Here is a 24,264-nt window from a genome sequence, read left to right on the forward strand (position 1 = left end):
AAGGGATTTTCTGGAGCTACAGAACTCCAAATGGCATGCTCTTAACGGCGTTGGAAAGTAGACATCCAGGGCTTTCCAGCAATATATAAGGGTCCATACTTTGTGCATGCAAACTGGCGTTCAACACCAGTTCCATGCTGCTTTCAGGAGTAAAACACCAGAAATACGTCACGAACCAGAGTTAAATGCCAAAAACACGTTACAACTTGGTGTTTAACTCCAAGAGAAGCCTCTGCACGTGTAAAGCTCAAGCTCAGCCCAAGCACACACCAAGTGGGCCCCAGAAGTGGATTTCTGCATCTTTTACTCAATTTTGTAAACCCTAGTAGCTAGTCTAGTATAAATAGGACATTTTACTATTGTATTAGACATCTTTGGTCTCAGTTTTATTCTATTGTTCATCTTAGGAGACCATTGATCACATTTTAGGGGCTGGCCATTCGGCCCATGAACCTTGATCACTTATGTATTTTTAATGGTGAAGTTTCTACACACTATAGATTAAGGGTGTGGAGCTCTACTATACCTCGAGTTTCATTGCAATTACTACTGTTTTCTATTCAATTCAGCTTATTCTTGTTCTAAGATATTCGTTGCACTTCAACATGATGAATGTGATGATCCGTGACACTCATCATCATCCATCCCTATGAACGCGTGACTAACAACCACATTCGTTCTACCTTAGAACGAGCAAATATCTCTTGGATTCCTTAATCAGAGTCTTCGTGGTATAAGCTAGAATTATTGGTGGCCATTCTTGAGAATCCGGAAAGTCTAAACCATGTTTGTGGTATTTCGAGTAGGATTCAGGGATTGAATGACTGTGACGAGCTTCAAACTCGCGATTGTTGGGCGTAGTGACAGACGCAAAAGAATCAATGGATTCTATTCCGACATGATTGAGAACCGACAGATGATTAACCGTGCTGTGACAGAGCATTTGGACCATTTTCACTGAGAGGATGGAAAGTAGCCATTGACAACGGTGATGCCCTACATACAGCTTGCCATGGAAAGGAGTAAGAAGGATTGAAGGAAGGCAGTAAGAAAGCAGAGATTCAACAGGAACAAAGCAGCTCTATACACTTATCTGAAATTCCCACCAATGAATTACATAAGTATCTCTATCTTTATTCTATGCTTTATTTATTATTATTTTCGAAAACTCCATAACCATTTATTATCCGCCTAACTGAGATTTACAAGATGATCATAGCTTGCTTCATACCAACAATCTCCTTGGGATCAACCCTTACTCACGTAAGGTTTATTACTTGGACGACCCAGAGCACTTGCTGGTTAGTTGTGCGAAGTTGTGAGGAATGTGAGTGAACCATAGTAGTGTGCACCAAGTTTTTGGAGCCATTACTAAAAATTGTTCGAGTTATTAAAAGAGTAAATCACAATTTTGCCTATCAGTCTCCTCTCCTCCAAGGAATACATACTTGAGATGAAGAGGAAGAGGCTTCAATTCTTGCTTTGGCACCTCTTCTGTCTTGCCTTCAAAAGAGATTTCAGCTACTCTTTCTTCTATGACATCTTGTTCTATTTTTATTTCCTCTTCTTGTTCTTCCTGACCGTTGGCTTCAAGTACTTCTTCCACCAAGTCTTCTACCATTTCCACTCTCATATGCTTTTCTTTCTCATGGGGATATTGCATGGCTTTAAAGACATTGATGATCATTTGTTCATCATGCACCCTGAGGATCATTTCACCCTTTTCTACATCAACGATAGCCCTTGCTGTGGCTAAGAAAGGTCACCCCAAAATAATTGAGTTGTGTCCCTCTTCTTCCATGTCCAAGATAACAAAGTCAGCAGGGAAAATGAAATCTCGAACCTTTACCAACAAGTTCTCTACAACTCCATTAGGTATCTTGAGTGATCTATCAGCCATTTCAAGTGACATTCTAGTTGGTTTAACATCCTCTATTGCAAGCTTTTTCATTAGTGAGAGAGACATCAAATTGATGCTGGCACCTGAATCACAGAGAGCTTTTTCTAAGGTCATGTTGCCTACGGTGCATGATATGACGAAACTCCCAGGATCTTTGAGCTTTCGTGGGAGACCTTTTTGAATTACAGCACTACATTCTTGTGTCAAGATCACTGTCTCCTTTTCATTCCAGCTTCTCTTCTTGTTGATGAGTCTTTGAGAAATTTTGCATATAAGGGCATTTGTTCCAACGTCTCAGCAAGGGGAAGATTGATTTCCAGCTTCTTAAAAATATCCAGGAACTTGGGAAATTACTGGTCCTTGAGCTCTCTTTGCAGCCTCTGAGGGTATGACAGAGGAGGAACGTAAGGCTTCACCACCTTCTTCTGCAAATGTGGTTGCTCTTCCATGACTTGCTTTCCTTTCCTTGAAGCTTGTGGCTCTTCCTCCTTCTTATTGGACTTCTCTTGGTCCTGCTTGTCCACATATACTTGCTTCATGCTATCAACCTTGTCGTTTTCTAGTGTCCTTCTACTCCTGAGTTGAATTGCTTTGCATTCTTCCTTGGGGTTGGGAATGGTGTCACTTGGGAAAGCATTGTTTGGTCTCTCAGCTGGTTGCTTGGACAATTGTCCAATTTGTCTCTCCAATTTCTCAGTGAGGCTTCATGATTCTTGTTGGCCAATTCTTGATGCTTTATCATTTTCTCCATCATCATCTCCAAATTGGAGATTCTTTGGGATTCTTGGGGTGATTGTGGTTGAGTGTGGGATGTAGATGGTGGATGAAAGTTATTATGGTTAGCTGAGGAATTATTGGGTGGATAGTAAGTGGATGGGGGTTGGTTATTTTGTGGTTTTCTGTATGGATTTTGGTTAGTGTTTTGATGGTTATGGTGGGTTGTGTTACGGGAGTTGTTTTGGTTGGAGTTTCTTTAACATGTGTTCTGGTTCTCTCCCCACTTTAGATTGGGGTGGTTCCTCCAAGAAGAGTTGTAAGTGTCTCCATAAAAATCATTTGACCCAGAACCTTGGTTGTGTATATACTGGACTTGTTCAGGTTACTGCTCTTCATAGCTTTCTTCATTTTGTCCCCATACAACTGATGGTTAGTTGGTTGTACTCACTGTTGCAAGTTGTAGTCCATTCATCCTCTTTGACATCATATCTATTTGTTGTTAAAGCTACTGATGCATAATCTTATTTTGAGCCAAGATTGTATCAACACCTTCAAGCTCAAATACACCTCTTTTGGGAGCTGCTTGTCTTTCAGAGGAGTAGAAATACTCATTTTTGGCCACCATGTCTATAAGATCATGTGTCTCTTGAGCAGTCTTCATCATTTGCAAGGATCATCCTGAGGAATAATCCAAAGCCTTCCTTGAACTTATGGATAGTCCTTCATAGAAATTTTGAAGCTCAACCCATTCACTGAACATTCCCTCTGGACACCTTCTAATCAAAGCTTTATACCTCTCCCAAGTTTCATATAATAATTCTCCCTCTAGCTATCTGAAGGTTTTGCACATCAGTTTTTAATTTAATTACTCTTTGAGAGGGGTAGAATTTGGCCAGGAATTTGCTAACCAAATCATCCCAATTGGTGATGCTTTCTTTAGGGAAGGATTCTAGCCAATGAGTGGCTTTGTCTCTCAGTGAGAATGGGAATAACAACAGCTTATAGATGTCAGGGTGGACTCCATTGGTTTTTGACAGTGTCACAAATTCTCAAAATCACAGAGAGATGTTGGTTTGGATCTTCAGCAGGGCTTCCTCCATATTGGCAATTGTTCTGCACCAGAGTGATTAATTGAGGCTTGAATTCAAAATTATTAGCATGGACATTGGGAGTTAAGATGCTGCTCCCACAGTTTCTTGGGTTGGGGATGCTATAAGAGGCTAGAACTCTCCTTTGAGGCTAGCCATTGTTGTTAGCCACATCCTCTGGTGGATTAGGGAGGTTACCCTCCATCTCTTGATCTTCCTCTTCTGATTCTTCTTCTCCAATCACTCCCTTCCCTCTTGCTTCTCTTCTCAATCTTAAGAAAGTTCTCTCTGGCTCAGAATCAAAGGAGGTAGATGCACCTCTTCTCCTTCCTGGCATATAACACAAACAAACCAAAAACACACAATAGAACACTCTCTTGCTTAGAGTGAAGTTAAGGTTAGTAAAAATAAAATCACAACTAGTTAGTGTGCTTAATAAAAACAAATAAAAATGCTTAATCTAGATTATCACCTACTTAATCATTGTCAATCTTAATCAATCTCCGGCAACGGCGCCAAAACCTTGATGAGGGAAAATCGATTCCACACAAACTAATCGGCAAGTGTACCGGGTCGCATCAAGTAGTAAAACTCATAAAAGTGAGGTCGATCCCATAGGGATTGATGGATCAAGCAATATTAGTTTAGTGATTACTCTAGTTAAGCAAATATTGACGAATTGAGTGAAATTGGATCAACAGAATATAAATTACAAGGAATTTAAAGTGCAGAATGTAAAAGACGGAATGTAAATGACTGGGAAAGTAAATTGCTGAAACTTAAATTGTAAGAAATGTAAACAACTGAATCTTAAATTGCAAGAAATTAAAATTGCAGAATCTAAATTGCAAGGAAACTTAAATTGCATGAATCATAAAGGGAATTGGGTGCAGGAAATCAAAACATCAAGTAACAATTTGAATTGAAGTAAAATTAGAGAGATCTAAATTAAGGAAAAATTTAATGGAAATGATTCGTCAGGGATTGGAGATAAAATAATCCATCATGAATCAATTAGATCTCAACTCCTTTCTCAATCATATGAGTAGATTTATGACGGATTGAAATTGATTGGATCCCAATTCCTTGGCAATCCAATCTCTCTAATCACAATCAATCTTGCCCATTGCTTGATCTAATTGTCATGCGAAGAGTTAGAGCACATTCTCTTATCCATAAGCCACACAAATTCTAAAACCTCAATTCCTCCCAAATGGTGTTGGTTAGGAGAATTGTGAAGGATAGAGCTTCAGTTCTAATGAAGGTGATTCTCCTTCCAAGGCTCACACCCACATTTAGTTGAATTAAACCCCCTTCTGGAGTGAATAATTCACAATCAAAATAGAAGATACCCAATAGCTACACAATTGAATTGAGAAGAAAAAGAATTTTTATTAATTCATTGGAATTACAATAGAGCTCCTTCCCCTAATAAAATTGGAGTTTTGTTCATTATTGCTCTAGTACAAAATAGAAAAGAAGAGAAAGTACAAAAAAGAAAGAAAAACTAAAAGTGAAATTGAGTGTAGAGTTTCCCAATTAGGGTCTCTCACTCTCTCAGATCTGCTAGCCTTGCCAACTTCCTAAATAAATCAAATTCTCCTCTATTTATATACTTTCCAATTCAGTTTTGAAGTACTTGGATTGGGCTTTTTGGCCTTGGTTCAAGCAGGTCAGAATGGGTCCGTATTGGTGCTTCAATTCAGCTTCAGGAGAACATAGCGTTCTCAAAGAGAGCGCAGCGCTCATTCACCGATTCGTACGCGTGCGCATCCCTGCTTGCTGAGTACTCATCACGCGTACGCGTGATGTACGCCCATGCGTCCCCTGCAGCACTCTCCAAATGAGCGTAATGTACGCGTCATTCACGGGTACGCGTGGATTGCACCAAGTCACTTCCATGCTATTGCTTCACCCACGCATTTGCGTGCATCTTCACATATATCGCATCCACGCGTACGCTTACTCATGCGTACGCATCGATAGCCAACTTTGAATTCCAAATTTGAACGTTGTCACAGGGGCTCGTTGAAAGAGAGTGTAGCGCTCTTAGAAAGTGAGCATTGATCACACCCATGCATACGCGTCATCTACGCGTATGATCTTCGAAAATGCTTGTTCTACGCGTGCACGTTCTGTACGCACACTACAAGAAAATGGAACATTTGTAACAAAAATTTTGTATCAAATTTAAAATTGTTACAAAAAAGAATTTTTTGTAATAATAATTGGTGATTGTTACAAAAAAACTATGTTTTGTAACAACATTACAAGTTGTTACAAAACATTCAAATATTTTGTAACAATCTTTTTTTTTGTTACAAATTATGTTAGTTTTTGTAACGCGCTAATGTATTGTTACAAAATATTATAATATTTTGTAACAAAAGGTAAAGTAGTTGCAAAAATTCAAAGTATTTTGTAACAAAATAGTTTTTTTCTTTCAAAAACTCCAAATGTTTTGTAACAAAATATCTTTTTGTCTGAAAAACCATAATTATTTTGTAACAAAAAATTAATTTGTCACAAAATTTAACATTGTTTGTAACAAGTTATTTTAGTGTCACAAAATATATGTATATTTTATAAATTTTTTTTTTCAAAATGTTAAATACTTTAAGAATAAAAAAATTGTTTATATATTTTTTAAAATAATTTTATTTTGTTTTAGAAATTAAAAAAATTGTTCATATAATTCTTTTAAAATATATTTTACATATTATTTTTTACATATTCATTAATTTTTAAATGATGTAAATATTAATTTATATGTCTTTAGAAAGTTAGTATATAATTTTAATTAATAATCAGATTTTTAAAGTAACTAAAAACTAATTTGTGAAATTTAAAATTTTTTTATAAATTTACAAATATAAATAACAGTAATTAAATATATCCAGGGACGGATATACTCAATAGTTAGTGGGGACAACTGCCCCCAGTGAGATTAAAAAAATTAATGAGTAATTCTTAAGGAAATATCCAATTTGCCCCCACAATCCAATTAATTTTGACCCCACCCTCCAAATCCCTAACCCTTCTCCTTCTTCCCTTTTTTTTAAATTTTGTTTCTCTAATTTTCTGCTCCCGCCTCCAACCTTAATGCTTCCAGACTCTAGCAGGCAGCAGTCCAGCCATCCAGAGTTACCGCCGTCTGTCGCCACTCGCCCACTCTATCACTAATGCTTCCAGTCTCCGTCGATTTCTCCTTGCATCGCCTCATCCCTCATGCCCGCATCTGGTTCTGCCTCAGCGTTCCTTCGACATCTGGTTCTGTCTTCACTCTTCAACAATTCAGGGTGCGGGACTACGGGGTGCTACTTGTTCTGCCGCTAGTTCTGCAGTTCTGCTGTTGGATCCTAGCTCCTGGTCCTGGGTGCTACTGGTTCTGCTACTGGGTGCCGCTGGTTCTGCCGCTGGGTCCTGGCTCCTGGGTCCGCTGGTTCTGCTGCTGGGTTCTGCCTCGTGGAGTTTAGGGTTCTGCAGTTCACTCTTGCCGCTTGCCCTCTTGGTACAGTCGTACAGACATTCATGATTCATGAATGATAATTGTTAATTGTTTTTTGTTAATTGCCTCTTAGATTCTGCAGTTTAGTTCTGTGATTCTGTCTATGTAGATGTAATTGTTGTTGTTGGAATTTAGAAATCAATTTTGTTGCTGTTGGAATTTAGTTAATTAGTTGTTGCGTTGGAATTTAGAAATTAATTTTGTTACTATATATATGTAATGATATGCATTTTCTTTGCTTTTCATGGATCTGTTGTTGTGACCAGAAAAAAGCTAATAATCCTTATTCAATAGTGATGATGATTATGCAATATATGAACTTCCTAAGACTCCATGTTTTGTCCTTGTTCATGGTTCTTTGACTCTGCATTTGTTTAATTGTTGAATTGTTGCGTTTTTTCTCAGATAGATAGAGTTTGGTTGTAAAAGAAAACAGAGGCACTGGCTAGTTCCCCTTAGTGCAGTTTAGTTCATTAGATGTTGCTATTGGAATTTAGAAATCAATTTGAATGACACATGATAATTAATTTTGTATATATAATTTTATATTGTATTTTTTAATTTGCGTAGAATTGTGAATTATTTATATTAGTCAATTAACTTAGGTTTATAATTTTATCCTATTAGTAATGGAGAAATATTTCAAAAGAACTTCATCGTTGGAGGTTGGATCCCAAAACAATTCGTCAACCTATTCTAACAAAAGGAGATTTTTAATTGATTGTTTAGTCACATATATAGAAAGAGAGATATTTGATTGTATTGACAATGAAAAGATTATTCAATCTTTTCAAAATATGAAATTAGAAGAATGAAATTTTAAATTATTTGTTATTGTTTATATTATTATTTTATTGTTTTAATTTATTAGTTAAATAATTTGAGGAATAAGCATATTTTATAATATTATAGTACAATTATACAAATTATTATTATATTATATATATATTTTTCCCCCACAAACAAAATTTTCTGGATCCGTCACTAAATATATCCCAAAAAAAATTAAAATACTAAAGGGAAATCTGTAAAAACCAAAAGGTGATAGTGAATGTAAAGCTGAAAAAAAGCCCTAAGTCCCCACCCCTCACTCTAAGCCTCACTCAGTCACTCTCAACCCTCATCACACCGTCTACTCTATCTGCGAGGAAAAATGCAGCTGCTGTTGGAAGAAGAATCACCGGCGTAGCCCCTGGGAAACGTCTGCGGCGGCGTCGTGGTCCTCCTTAGTGTTTGTTCCGTCGCAAGTGCCTCCAGTCGCTCCTCAAATCTGCTTTGTCTGTGCCACTGCTCACCTCCGTCTGTGTCGTCCTGGCCGTCTTGGCTCCACCGCGTTCTGCCTTCTCTGCCTCCGCGTCATGCGTCTGCTACCTCCGTTTCTGTCGTCCTCTTGTTGGTCTACTGGCTCTACTCTGTTCGTGCCAAAGCTCTGCTCGTGCGGTCACCTCTCCTCGCTGGTGGCCTACGTCTTCGACAGTAGAATGGCCCCAACCCGTCGCTGAGTGCGGACTTTGGTTTTGCTTCTGACATTCTGTAGTGTAGAGGTTAGTTTTTTTTAATATATAGTTATTCTATATTAATTTTGTGGACTTCATTTTTGCTATTTTATTGTAGGTTTAGAAGAGAAAAATTGATGCTAATTCCTAATTGTATTTATATGTAAAACTAAATGATTTAATTTGTTGTTCTCTTTGTTCTTTTTCCTTTCTTTAGGCTTGTATACTAAAGTTGGAAAAACTGAGTGAGATAATAAAGCAGAAGACATTTTTATTAGCACTACAAAGTTTGTCTCTTAGCTCGATAGTGAAATGATGAAGATTTAATAAAAGGGTCTTCTTCTGGTGTTGTGTAGCACTCTTTAATTGCTTCTGGTTCAACCGTGCTTTATTCGTCTGCTGCCGGTCTACTCCGATCGTCTCCTCTGCTGAAGGTAAGTACAGTTTAATTTAATATTGAACTTTGATTCTGCTGATGTTGTGACTGAAAATATTAGTTTTATATCTGGTTGAAAATATTAGTGTTATTAGCTTTTGCTTTCTTTTTAGTGATTTCGATTTTATTTTTTTTATATATTTTTGTGTTTGTGAATTGAGTAAAGTAGGTAACTACATTATCCTTGTTAATTATATTGTTAGTTGATTATCTTAGCTGAAATATTGAACCTTGATTCTGCTGATGTTGTGGTTGAAAATATTAGTGTTATATCTAGTAGATAATCATATTTTAGCTTATTAGGAGAGTTGATATTTGATTCTAATTTTTGTTTTTGTGTTCTATTATTTTGATTCTAGTTTTTGCTTTCTTTTTTTAGTGATTTTGATTCAGTTTTTTTTTATATTTTTGTGTTTGTGAATTGAGTAAAGTAGGTAACTATGTGATCCTTAGTAACATAAAAATATTGATTAAATTTTGTTATTAATTTTGTGTATTTTACATTGCATTGATTTAGGATAGTTTATGCTGCTCTGCTCATCCAGCATTGTCCTTTTCCTCTGCTGGTCTGATTCGGCTGCCCTTCTTCTCCTGTTAGTCTAGTCTGGTCCGATTATGTCTCTGCTAAAGGTAACTTCAGTTTATTTGAGGGTTGTTAAATATGTTGGTAGTTGACAATCTTAGCTAAAATATTGAACCTTGATTCTGCTGATACTGTGATTGAAAATATTGTTAGTTGATTATGCTGATGTTGTTGTGGTTGAAAGTATTGGTTGATTATCTGATTTTTTGGTTATTTGGAGAGTTGATATTTTTATTCTATTTTTTGTTTCTGGGTTTTATTATTTTGATTCTATTTTTTGCACTTTTTTTGGTGATTTTAAAAGTGATAGTCGTTGTGATGCTATGTTATGTCATGCTGCTCTCTTTTTTTTTCACTCTTTATATCCTTCTATCCATTCTCGTCTCCTGCAGAAATCAATCCAATGGTCAATTACCAGAAATATTGGGTTAATTTTGATAGGCGTACTCCTGAGTTTAGGAAGTGCCTCGATGAATTATTTTTGGATATTGCATTCTCTCAACCTGGTGTGAAAAATCAAATACGTTATCCTTGTCCCAAATGCAACATTTTTTTGTTCATAAATGTGGATGTCATATATGTTAGATATAAGGATGAGCCTTTCATTTTAGCATGTCAAGTTGAGCAAGTATACTATGTAAAGGCAATTAAAAGGCCTAATTGGTGTATTGTGGTCCGAGTAAAGCCTCACAATACATATGATGTGCCTGAGCAAAATATCATGCAAGAAGAGGCATACCATCTTTGGGTGATATTAATTTGTTGATGAAATTGCGCAGAGGTGACATAGAGGGATCAAGTGTGGACGTGCCTATGTGTATAGAAGAAGAAGAAGGAGAAGAAGGAGAAGAAGATTCAAATGATAGTGATTGACTTCTTAGTATTTTTATTTTGGGGATCACAAGATATTTGCAATTGCTAAATTATCCACTTTTTGTATAGGATGGTCATTGCCTTTATCCACTTTTTGTATAGGATGGTGATTGATTTTAAAGTAGTTAAACTTTAGGTATTCACATCATATTTACAATTGCTAAGTTATTCACTCTTTGTTCCATTTGTTTAACTTTTTTTAAAAGTATAGTATATTTTGAACCATGTCCAACTTTTATTGATGTACTTTTCTCTGTATAATTGTGTATTAAATGATGTAGATATTTTATTATTTCATTTCTTTAATGTTATCTCTGTTAACTTTACCGTAGATTGCGTAACATAATGGCTACACAGAGATTGACAAGGGCTACTGCATCTACTTCTACACCACCAACACCTGCCCCAGCCCCGGCAGCCCCTACCCCATCCCTGGCAACCCCTGCAGCCCGGCGTATTGGTAAAAGGGGACCTTTGCGTAGGATTGCAACAAATAGGGTTATCAAAACAAAGACAAATGGGAAATTGGAATTGCCGATCTCTTTGAAGAACTTAGCTCCTAATGGCATCCATGCTGATCTGTTTGCATCTGAACTGGATATTGTTATAAGACAAAATGCTCCTTTGGATGTAGAGAAATGGAGCCTAGTTGGAGATGATGTCAAGCAAAAAATATGCGACCTTGTTTTGGTAATACATATTTATATTTTTTGCTATTATGTATATTATAGGGTTTATTTCTGCTAACTAACTTTGACAAATCTTATGTAGGAAAAGTTTGATATAGCAGATACGCAAGTAATGCACAAAATGATTTTAGCTCAGTCTAATATATGTTATCGAAGTTGGCACTCAAGATTGTGTGAGCACTATGAGTTGTATCAAACTGATGAGGAGCGCCTTCAAAATCCACCAAACAATGTTCTGCCGGAGACATGGGAGAATTTGGTGTCCTACTTTAGAAGTCCTTCTTTTCAGGTTTGAATTTTTCATTGTGCCAACCATTAAGGTGTTCTTATGTTGTTTTGCTATTTTAGGTCAATGAAATAATTATAAATTAACTCCTTTTGTCTTTTGTGAGTTTGGTCTTCTATAGAAAAAAAAGTTTAAGAAACAAAGATAATAGAAAGCATCATGTTGTACCACATATTGTTGGTCAAAGGACATTTCAAGTTGTTAGACATGATCGGATAAATAGTCTTAAAGTTTTAATTTGGTCTTATATTTTTTGCTATGTCACGTTTGCACTTAACTACATGTTATATTTTAAACTTCCAAAAAATTTACAGCACCATCCTAGAACTGGTGTCGAGCCTGACATTCAAGAATTGTGGCAAATTACTCATCAAAAGAATAATGGAGAATGGGTCAATGAAAAAAGCTAAACAAATTGATGTAACATTACTAACTTTTTCCTTTTTCTGTTGCATGGAAGTTAAATTTTATCTTCATTTTCAAATCACAAATTGGATTGTGCAGGATGATATTAGCTGTATGCTTGATGAATCCTATGATTCAAAAAATTTTCTCACTCTAAATGAAGCTTTTCTACTTGTGAGAGGTGAGAAAAGTGGTGCAAGTTATGGCATAAAGGCTCCAAAGTCTAAGTTAAGGATTCAAGCACAACTTCAAGAGGCAATGCAAGACCGTGAAGAGCTAAGAAAGGAAATAGATGTGCTCAAAGAAAAACTTGAAGAGCAACAAACACGACAAGAGGAAGAATTAGCTCAAATGAAAGCTCAATTGGAAGCTCAACAAGCTGTTGTGAACTCTCTCATAGCGTGCTTTGACAATGAAACAAACTAGACCCTCCTAAAATTGCTTATGGTTTTAATACATTTTTATAGATGATTCCCATTTTATATTAGTATACTTTAATTTGTATATGGATCTATTTATCACATTTTACTTGTGTCATGGTTGAAAAATGACAAATGTCCTATTATTTGGCTTGATAAATTTGGTTGGGTATTGGCTGAGACATAAGTTGTGAATTGGTTGTTTTGGTTGGAACCGTAGACAGTGGAAATATCCAAGTTTTAAGGGAGGTTCTGCCAAAATTTTTCTAAACATTTTGGATAACACTTAGTGAAAAAATTATAATTAGTGTTATATCTTGTTTTTAATTTTTTGTTTCGGTTTTTCTGATTTACAGGAGTGCTGAAATGGTGACCATATGCTACCTTGAGGGCTCAAAAATATTGTGATGCATAGAGACACTAATCTATGTTAGAACTTTTCTATTTTGGTTGAACTTATGCAAGACATATAACTTGTAGAACTAATCAATGTACTCACTAATGTTATTTTGTTTGAAAACAATTTTAGCTAAAAGGATCTTGTTTGACTTATGTATGTTTTTGCATATAGATGTAAACTTGCTTATTAAAATAGTTAATATATTAGTTAATTTAAAAAATAATTTAGTAAATTATGCATGCAATTTGTATTAAAAAGAAGTTCTTACAAAATAATTAATTTACTTCTGTAACTACAAAAAATAGTTACAAAATCATGTTACATTTTGTAACAAAATTTTTTGATAGGAAAAAATAGATTGTCATGAAAAATACCTTTACGATCAAAATGTGTTACCACTTTTGTAACGGCTTCTGATTTTTTGTATCAGAAAAAATTGTTACAAAATATCATATTAAATTGTAACAGTTCCATTTTTCGTTACAAAAATTTTTTGTAACGGGACTTACTGCAACGGCCCCTTTATTTGTTACAAAAAACTTTTGTTTCAAAATTTCAACGTTTTGTAAAAATTTTTCTTGTTACAAATACACCTTTTTCTTGTAGTGGCATACGCGTCACTGGAGAGCGTAGTGCTCTTTGAAAGTGAGCGTAGCGCCAAATGTGATGCTGTAGGGGAACGTAGCATTCTTCAAATGAACGTAGCGTTCTCCTGCCCTGCTTCTTTCTTTGTTTCTTCCTTGCATCTCTTCACTTGTCATCAATCAAATATGCAATCAAAGCCTAGCCAAAATCATAAGATTTTGCATCTTTTCATAATAATCAATTAAATCTTGCATAAATCTCATGATAATGCATGAAATTAACAATGTTTGATTGAATTAAGACAAACATGTAATTCCAATCCAATCACTTACTTATTGCTCAAGAAAGTGCATGAAACCTAATGCAAACATGTAAAAATGCTACTAAAACTAGCCTAAGATGACTTGTCATTAGAGATGTATTTAAAGTTCGATTTGCGGATTGTCATTTTGATGAATCAAAATTTTTAGGTGGAGAGAATAAGCTTCCTGAAAAGGAACTTAATTGGAATGCATCATCCTTGATGCATTTAGATCCTCGATCAGAGAAATGTGAATTAGAAGTTTAAAAGATTATACATTTGCAAAAAATAGCAAATGAATTGCCTGATGCATTTTCTGATACTTTGAGGATAACCAAATCTTATATACCACCTGAAAATGCCCCAATTCGAATTGATGTTCCAGTTGGACAAGTGGTCACTGAAACAAATTCATGCCAGAAGCGTAGTAGACCTGTCGGTTCCAAAGACAAAAATCCTCGGAAAAGAAAAGAGGTAAATATTATTCCTGTTGAAAAAGACATAGTAAAGACAGCTGCAGTTGTCCAAAATTCTGATATAGTTTTTACGCCAGAAGACGTCCAGGTACCTAGAAATTGTGAGAATGACGAGATCTCGATAAATTATGTCTTTACAGGAGAAAAATGGGACCGAAATAAGATAATTGTCAATGAAATATTTGCATATAATGTGGCATTAAATATCATGCATGAAAGTAAGGATCTTGAGCCAAAAATAGCCGAAGAATGTCGACAATGAAATGATTGGCCAAAATGGGAAGAAGCTATGAAGGCTGAGTTAAACTCACTTGCAAAACGTGAAGTCTTTGGACTTGTAGTCTGTACACTAGAAGATGTAAAATCTGTTGGATATAGATGGGTGTTTGTGAGAAAACGAAATGAGAAAAATGAAGTTGTACGCTACAAAGCTCGACTTGTGGCACAAGGTTTTTCACAAAGGCCCGGTATAGATTATGAAGAAATATATTCCCCTGTAGTGGATGCAATAACATTACATTATTTGGTCAGTTTATCTGCGTACCATAAATAACATATGCATTTAATGGATGTGGTAACAGCCTACTTATGCGGATCATTAGATTGTGATATCTATATGAAAGTCCCTGAAGGATTAAAGATATCTAAATCATCCAATAAATATTCACAGGGGTTATACTCAGTCAAATTGCAAAGATCTTTATATAGTCTAAAGCAATCTGGACGAACGTAGTATAATCATCTTACTGAGTATCTAGCCAAAATGGATTTAAGAATGATGATATCTGCCCATATGTTTTCATAAAGAAATCTGCATCTGGATTCAATATAATTACTGTGTATATTGATGATTTAAATATCATTGGAACTCCTGAAGAGATTCCAACAATTATAAAAACTCTAAAAGAAGAGTTTGAGATGAAAGATCTTAGAAAGACTAAATTTTGTCTCGGTCTGCAGATTGAGCATACAAAAAATGGGATCTTTATTCATCAAACAACATATATAGAAAAGATCTTGAAGAGATTTTACATGGATAAGTCACATCCCTTGAGTACCCTAATGATCGTAAGGTCTTTTGATGTAGAAAAGGATAAATTTCGTTCTAAAGAAGAAAATGAAGATATCCTTGGTCATGAAGTACCATATCTTAGTGCCATTGGAGTGCTAATGTATCTTGTTAATAATGCACGACCCGATATATCATTTGCTGTGAATTTACTAGCAAGGTATAGTTCCTCTTCAATCAGAAGGCATTGGAATGAAATCAAACAAATCTTTCGATATCTTCATGGAACGGTTGATAAGGGATTGTTTTATCCATATAGATCCAAGTCACAATTAGTTGGCTATGCAGATGCATGATACTTGTCTGATCCACACAAAGGGAGATCTCAAACAGGATACTTGTTCAAATATGGTGTTAGAGCTATATCATGGAGGTCCACGAAACAAACGATAGCAGCAACATCCTCTAATCTTGCTGAAATACAAACGATATCATGAAGCTAGTTGCGAGTATTTTTGGCTCAGGATTTTGATTCAATATATTCTGTTATCATGTCGACTAATTAATCATAAGATAGCTCAAACTGTCGTGTTTGAAGATAATACACCATGTATGCTGAAATTATATTTGACAAATGAGATATAGACAAAAACATTGTGTCTAGAGATACTGAATTAATATATTGTATCTATTCTAAGGACACAGAGCTATTAACAAGAGAGTTTATTTTTCATTTTTTCTTTTTATTATTCTTATTAAGTTTTTATAATTATATTTTTTTTCAAATTTTTTGAATGAAAAAATTAACTAAATTAGATTTTTATAATTTATTCTAATTTATCGCCAAACAAAATACAAAAACATTAATTTTTGTGTCTCCATCATTTTTGTCTTGTTTTTAGTATCTTATCTTGTTTTCAGAACCAAAAGCAACCCTGATGACAAGATGAAAATATTGATTTACCGAATTTGATAACGGCCGAGGATTATTACACCTTCGGCCACCTCAAGTTTATGGATTTTTTGTCTTGCTATCTTCTCCAAAAGCAATGGATTATCATAAGCAATTTTATCAAAATTTATTATGAACTAACAAAGTACCACCAGTGCAAGAAGTAGTTTGGGATGAGAGAAATGTTGTATGACGATAATGAGAGCACTGCCGCTTAGAAAACTATATTAATTTTTGACCAACCTATTGATCAGCATCTACCTGGATACCTTCCTCAACAATCAAAGCCATTACTTTAGCACTGAAGCACTTAAATTTATCGGAAAGAAAAATATACACAAACATCGCCACTACTAATCTTTAACCACATATATGTAAGATGCTCTTTACTTGATTCAATGGTTAAGCAAGAGAATCAAAACTACAGAGACCACAGCAATCTATTATATCTAATGTTCTATGATAATTGTTCATCAATTCAAACATTTTGAAATTAAAAGGTTAAAAATAAAAAGGAAAAGAAAAAGAAAATCTCACAAAGTTCCCTATTTGTACCCCTCCATCTTCAAAGTATTCAACAGATAATTTAGCAGGTTTTACTTTTTCATGAATTGATCTCCACAAAGAGACTGGCCTGAGGATGTAATCCTGCTTCCTCCAATGAAAGTGTGAGCTTGTCTTGTCCATAAACAACACGAGGGAAATTCGAGACAAGGCTGTAACTCTCTGCTTCTAAACAATCCAATGAATCAACGTAGTCATACAAAGTTTGAATTGTCGCTGTGCTCTTGAACCTCCTTCCCTTGCGTTCGCCATTTGGAAACCGTACCAAAACCTAAGCATTTAGATTGGGAAGGGACAAGAGGAAAGTACAGATGTCATACAAATTATAGCATAAATAACTATTGTACACTGTAACACAATGAAACAAAATTAACAGCAGGAAATTATATATATAAATTACGGTTGAGCATGAGAGTGAAACTATGCAAGCTGAGATATATTGACTAAAATCACGATATAGATGGGAAAAGGAGAAATAAAATCTTAGATAGAGCTTAAGATACTTTACCTGTGTAACATCAGGCCCCTTTTCAGGTTCTTCACCAAGAGATTGAGCTTTCTCTTGCCTTAGTTTAGCCAATGCAGCCTGTCTCTCTGCAGCTTCTCGTTCTGCTCTTTCTTGAGCTTCCTCTTCCTCCTTGTGCTTCCTCTCGGCTTCAGCAGCTTCCCTTGCAAGGCGCTCCTCTTCTTCTCTCCTTTGCCGTTCCCTAGCCTGGTCATATATACAGCATTAATCCACTAGAACTAAAGAGCTAGTTCTTTCAAAATAATGGCCTCTCTAGTCTCTACAAGAGAAGTGGAGAACCAGACACCAAATGGCATAATATGAAAGGCCAACTGTAAAACAAGGCTTACTTGATCAGCTTCAAGTGCAGCCCTGTATGCAGCATCTTGCTCCTCTCTTAAGCGCATGTTGTTTCGTCTTTCTTCTGCCTCAAGCCTGGCTGCAACAAGAACTGGAGAACTTTCTTCAAGCACTCTCTGTAGTATCGCAAGCATCTCCTCAGGGGATTTGGGACCTTCAATCTGAATGAAAAAGAATAGAATAACCAAAAGTTTGGTAATCAGGAACTGAGAATAATTTTTCTCAACACCTGACAGCTGACATATCATTTTAGTAAACGAATACAGAATGCAGTAACAATATTGAATTTACTAATGGAATTGACCTAGAGAACTTAAACACCCAACATAACAAGTTAACAGCCTTATCTTACGAGGTGGGTTTAGCTAGCATTGAATGACTAAAAATTACTTTATATTTAAAGGGGGGAAAATACTTCACTAACAGTATTAATCATGGTGAATGATGAGACTGACGTGCCAGCAACAGTCACAACCAGCGGTAACTTGGTATCCCACTGACGAGGTGATGAACATTGAATCCAAATTCAGGAATGTGTACGATAACTTAAAATGAATCTTCCCAATCTAGTAGTAGTACAAGACAACTTCTTACTCAACTAGGGAAGACAGACAATGGATAAACTAGAGCTAACATCAGAAGATTTGGTCACTGAAGTTACGGTGGGTAGCAACAGTATATAAGAAGGGGAATGCTGTTTGGGACTGTTTCTTCCTTGATGGCTATAATCAGTCCAGGAAAATCATGGAGAAGGTTACTATATAAATTATGAAAGATGACCACAACAGAAGGCAAAAAGTCTGCACAGGGAGAGGTGTAAAGAAGGTACTGATGGAATTTCAATAAATTGTTCCAGGAACTCGGGAAACTGCCTACTCAACGACAGCATGATTGTACAATTAAATAAAAGGAGAAAGAAAAGGTCGCAAACAGGGTTCTAATAGTCAACCTCATTTTCCGGGTTAACTAGTCCTGGCTAAAGTCCATATTCCAAATTGTCATTATATGGCATTAACCTCGTTATCATTTATATTCTTTATTAAAAGAAATTCAAAGTCTTGATTACATTTGCAAGTAAGCCAGAGTTTCCCCATCTCCCACTAGTTTTCCGAGACAAGAAATTCAATGAGATTTAAGTGATGAACATCATCAGACTTGTTTCTTTAATTTTACCAAGGTAAGTATATTATGCGACGACGATTGCCACTGAAAAACCTAGCATATCTTCATCTTGGATACAGTTCCCATGTTTTCCCTACTCAATCACCAACCTGTCCTTGAAGAAATACTAACCAGTAATCACACTCACATCTAGGGTAGCTAACCGGCTAAACAAAATCCGTTACTACACCATACAACAATAAAATGCCAATTTGATGTGATACATGTACATTACTAATAACATTACAACAACTGCATAAATCTAAAATCTCAAGGCAAAGCATCCCAATAAAACCACATGCATCAATCTTAAACACTGATCTCACGCAAATGCAACAATATCTTTCTTCTCCAACAAGTCTCCAATTCAGCACATCACTACTTAACAATTCATCATTCAAACAAAACACTCAGATTTACCTGTTGAAGAAGGGCGATCCTCTGATTGGTGGCAGCCATAACCACAGCACAGAACGGAAACCTAGATGCCTTCAAGCTGTTACTCATCTTGAACCCTTCGCTGGAGCGGATGCACCCTCCCCACGCCACGAAATTCTCGTTGACGAAAGCTGAGAGCGCCTCTGAACACAGCGTCCTCTGGCAAAACGACGGCGTATCGGGGTGATCCGGGGAATGCAAGTAAACGAACAGCAGCTTGAACTCATTCCTCGACCTCTGCAGCGCGTCCATGAACCCTTCCCCGACGAAATTGGGCCTGCTATTGGGCCCGCCGTACTCCCTCTCGAACTCAGCGACAAAATCCATCGCCTCCACGGCCGCCACCGACACCGAGACCAGCGGCGTCGAAGGCGAAGGAGAGGATTCACCTCCGCCGCCGATTCCGATGAATCCAAGGGAGTAGGAGAGGACACCACCGGCGGCCCAGAGGCCAAAGCCAATTGCGCCGGATATTAACCCTAGACTTCCGGAGATCACGGAGACGGGCAATTTGATGAGCTTCCATGCCAATCCAGGAAGAGGAGGAAGAGGGAACGGGGGCGGGGGCTCGGAATCAGATAATTGGGATGAAGCGGCGTCGTTTTGGCGGTGAAGGGATGGTACTGCTGATAATGAAGGTGAGGCAGGTGGTGATTGGTTGGCGATGTTAGAGGAAGAGGTGAAGGAGGAGATGGCCAGTTCAAGGTCCCAGCCGTGTGCGGCGAGGATTTCAGTGCAGAGGTCGGGATCTTGGAGGCCAGTTATGGCTTGGAAGTATGCCAGTTTGTCTGCTACGTCCGCCATTGATTCTTCTTCTGATTCTGAGCTCTTTGTTTTTTGTTGTTTTGTTTCTCACCCGACCCAAAAGCTATATCGGTGCTCCGATCAGTGATGAAATTGAAGATGTGTTCCTCTGCGTCTACCCCTTCGCTATTATGATTTTGGAAGATATCTATCCTTTTGTTTTCCTGTCTTACTGTTCAGTAATCAGTAGTAAGACAATTAATTAGTTAATGGCGAATGTTTACCCTTTTTATAATAACTTGTTATTATGGGCCTGCTCCAGTTGAGTTTAACGCTCTACACTCTACAGTCTCCCTAGGTTCAGGACTTTCTAGTTAGGGAAAAAAAAAAGGTAAAATGTAAATAGGTCTCTTATCTTTTTAAATGTGGACATTTTCGTCTCTCAAAATTAGAAAATACATTTCGATCGCTCATCACGTAAAATTCGTGAAAATTATGTCTTTTCGTCGAATTGGTACTCGAAACGGTAACGGAGATTGCTGAGCTAGAGGGATGGAAAGTGATGTGTCCGTTACGGTTGCTGAAGTTGATGGGAACAAATTGTTGGAGGACAATTTGGTCCTGATTGGACAAAACGACGCCGTATGCATTTTTCACCTTATTTCAAGCATCGTAATCCCCATAACACCCAAAAGTCACTCCACATATTACAGAAAACCCTATCAGAACACGAACACCCTTCTCCCTCCAAAAACAGAATGACTTCCTGCAGTTGAAAGTGGTGGTGTGCTCAGTCGACGTGGTGGTTGTTGAAGGTTACGGCAAGTTCCATGCCGGAGAGGAAGCTGCTATCATCTATAGAAGTAAGGGGAATAATGAAGTCTATGTATATTGTTTAAATGTTTGTGATAATATATTGCATGAGGTTGGGATATGGGGTGATTGCATGTTTTTTTTTTCAGTAAAAGAATGAGGAAAAGCTATGTGGAGTTAAATGATTTCAAAATTTTGGGTACTTGATCTAGGGTTTAATCTCCGATTTATGTATTTATGGATAATGCAGATGGATGATATGCATGTGGTATCTGTTTTTCACCACGGAGGCCATTTTAATAGAAAACCCAATGGAACTCTTGAGTAAATTGGTGGGAAAGTTGAAAAATTTCCAAAAGATGGACTTAGACTTCGTAAATTTTAGGGATTTGGTTACATTGTTCAAGGGTCTGGGATATGCATCATATAAGGCAGTGTATTGGTTTGACCCAACAAACAGTGATATTGAGGTTGGACTACATATTCTGAGAGGAGATGCAGAGATCAATGAACTTCGAGAGAACAAGCTCAAGAATTCAACCACTGATGAATTTTACATATACTTCGACCATCCCGTTGATGAGCCACAGATAGTGGAAGAACATGATGCGGCAGAAGAGGGGGTTGAAGAGTTTGATGACCATATTGATGTTGACAGAATCATGAGAAAGCTTCAATCATCACCATCCACAGAAGATGATGGGCCTGAAAGTGGGGAGGATGAACTGTATAAACTTCCTTCGACTATTTCAGATGAGGATTATTCCAGTGTTGATGAGGAAGATGATGGGAAGAGGAAAAAAAGAATTCTAAAAGGAAACGACAAGGTTCTGCCAAAGAAAAAGGGCAGTGTGAAAGAACGGATAGGGGGCAGAGTCAAGTGGAGGTAAAAAAAGAGGTGGACTAAGGAGTGCAAGTGGGAGTGTTGCCAAAGGTGATGGGCCTACTGCCAAGCCCAAAGGAACTGGGCCTCATGTGAAGTCCCAAAGAACTAGGCTTGCTAGATTTGCTGAGGAAGTTGTGCCTCATGTGCAGCCTAATGATAGGCCTCCAATCGGCCTCTATATAAATGAAGAGGATTTAGATAATGATGAACTCATTCATAAGTATGAATCAGAGGATCTTCACACACCAGTGTCGTCAGAGGATGAGGGAAACAAACATCACTTTCCAGTGTTCAATGATGATTATGGGTTTGGAGAAGGTAGATTTGAGATTGAAACCAAGTTTGCAACCATTGATAGGTTCAAAGAAGTGGTTCGAGATATGTGTTAATATCTGAAGGCAGGAAACTTCTCTGGATAAAAAATGATAAGGAAAGGGTGAGAGTTGGATGCAAGGGCGAAGACTGCCCCATGGCTGGCACATTTATCATACAATAAGACTCTCTTATGCTTCCAGGTAAAGACTTACAAGCCAGAGCATACCTGTGCAAGAGACTTAAGTAGTAATGCTGCTGATTAACACTGGATCAGTAAGAAAGTGCAGAAGAGAATGGCAAGCCAACCTCATATGACAACTAATGAGGCAATTGACTTTCTTAGAGAAGAGTTTAACCTGGTGGTGCATCTGAAGATGGTTTACAGGGCAGTGAAAGAGGCCAAAGAGAGAATAATGGGAAATGAAAAAGAACAGTATGGGAAGCTCAAGGACTATGACATGGAGATAATTAAGAGTAATCCGGGTTCGACGGCAAGAGTTGATGTGAAGCCTATTCCAAAATCCCTCCCTGTGTTTGACAAAATATAGATCTTCTTCGAGGGCTGTAAACAAGGCTTTAAGAGTGGATGTAGGCCTTTCATCTATCTAGATGGAGCTTTTCTGAAGTCATACCACGGAGGCCAACTACTTTCAGCAGTTGCACAGGATGCGAACAACTACTATATGTAGTGGCATATGGTGTTGCAAGGTCAGAGACTAAGGAATCCTGGAAATGGTTCCTCACATTGCTTCAGAAAGATTTGGATGATGCTAGTCAATATGGTTGGAACTTTATGTCTGGCCAGAAAAAGGTCAGACTTGTACATCGTTTATTTGGATAGATTAGGCTAGTAATAAGTGTATAGCATCTTTGCATGCCTCTGTTTAAACCACTTTATTTACAAGGTTTATTTGAATCATTATACTCTATGTAGGGCCTGCTACCAGCATTAAAGGAGGTAATGCCAAGAGCACATCATCGAAACTGTGTAATGCACATGTGGAAGAACTTCATCAACCGGTTCAAAGACATGCATATTAGAGACATAGTGTGGGAGTGTACTAATTGCACAACTGAACCAGAGTTCAAAGAGACGATGTAGAAGCTTAAGGGGTTAATGGTGCACGAAAATTATACTCACACTATGTAATTCCGCACAACTAACCAGCAAGTGCACTGGGTCGTCCAAGTAATACCTTACGTGAGTAAGGGTCGATCCTACGGAGATTGCCGGCTTGAAGCAAGTTATGGTTATCTTATTATTCTTAGTCAGGATACCAATAGGGTTCTTTAGTTTCAATTATAAAAAGTGAAAGAGCATGAAATGAGTGTTTATTACGCAGTAATGGAGAATATGTTGGAGTTTTGGAGATGCTTTGTCTTCTGAATTTCTGCTCCTTCCTTTCTTCTTCTTCACGCACGCAAGGTTCCTTCTATGGCAAGCTGTGTGTTGGTGGATCACTGTTATCAATGGCTACTATCCGTCCTCTCAGTGAAAATGGTTCAGGTGCGCTGTCACCGCACGGCTAATCATCTGTCGGTTCTCACTCATGCTGGAATAGGATCCATTGATCCTTTTGCGCCTGTCACTACACCCAAACCTTGTGAGTTTGAAGCTTGTCACAGTCATTCAATCCCTGAATCCTACTCGGAATACCACAGACAAGGTTTAGACTTTCCGGATTCTCAAGAATGCTGCCAATGGATTCTAGCTTATACCACGAAGACTCTGATTAAGGAATCTAAGAGATACTCATTCAATCTAATATAGAACGGAGGTGGTTGTCAGGAACACGTTCATAGGTTGAGAATGGTGATGAGTGTCACGGATCATCACCTTCTTCATATTGAAGTGCGAATGAATATCTTAGATAGAAACAAGCGTGTTTGAATAGAAAACAGAAATAATTGCATTAATTTATCGAGACGCTGCAGAGCTCCTCACCCCCAACAATGGAGTTTAGAGACTCATGCCTTCAAAGAGTACAAAGTTCAGATCTAAAATGTCATGAGGTACAAAATAAGTCTCTAAAAGTTGTTTAAATACTAAACTAGTAACCTAGGTTTACAGAAAATGAGTAAACTAAGATAGATAGTGCAGAAATCCACTTCTAGGGCCCACTTGGTGTGTGCTGGGGCTGAGACTTGAGCTTTTCACGTGCCTGGGCTATTTCTGGAGTTAAACGTCAGGTTGTAACCTATTTCTGGCGTTTAACTCCAACTTGCAACCTGTTTCTAGCATTCAACGCCAGAATGCAACATGGAACTGGCGTTAAACGCCAGTTCACATCATTTATCTTCGAGAAAAATATGGATTATTATATATTGTTGGAAAGCCCTGGATGTCTACTTTCC

The 24,264-nt window shown here is 37.2% G+C and overlaps 2 protein-coding genes across 2 annotated transcripts; both read right to left on the reverse strand.

Annotated features, from left to right (window-relative positions):
- Window positions 1–1,762: 1,762 nt before the first annotated feature.
- On the reverse strand, window positions 1,763–2,439 carry LOC107465957 (uncharacterized). The gene is made up of 2 exons (XM_016084943.1): window positions 2,255–2,439; window positions 1,763–2,153 (listed from the first exon to the last, which is right to left on the reverse strand). Exons 1-2 carry the CDS (start codon window positions 2,437–2,439, stop codon window positions 1,763–1,765), a joined length of 576 nt encoding a protein of 191 aa, XP_015940429.1.
- A 13,958-nt stretch (window positions 2,440–16,397) lies between these two features.
- On the reverse strand, window positions 16,398–20,143 carry LOC107465960 (plant UBX domain-containing protein 10). The gene is made up of 4 exons (XM_016084945.3): window positions 19,134–20,143; window positions 17,543–17,713; window positions 17,196–17,399; window positions 16,398–16,958 (listed from the first exon to the last, which is right to left on the reverse strand). The coding sequence occupies exons 1-4, from the start codon at window positions 19,953–19,955 to the stop codon at window positions 16,728–16,730; spliced, it is 1,428 nt and encodes a 475-aa protein (XP_015940431.1). The 5' UTR covers window positions 19,956–20,143; the 3' UTR covers window positions 16,398–16,727.
- Between the last annotated feature and the right edge of the window lie 4,121 nt (window positions 20,144–24,264).

The sequence above is a fragment of the Arachis duranensis genome, chromosome 9 (genome assembly GCF_000817695.3).
Source record: "Arachis duranensis cultivar V14167 chromosome 9, aradu.V14167.gnm2.J7QH, whole genome shotgun sequence".
In the NCBI taxonomy this organism is placed as follows: Eukaryota; Viridiplantae; Streptophyta; class Magnoliopsida; order Fabales; family Fabaceae; genus Arachis; species Arachis duranensis.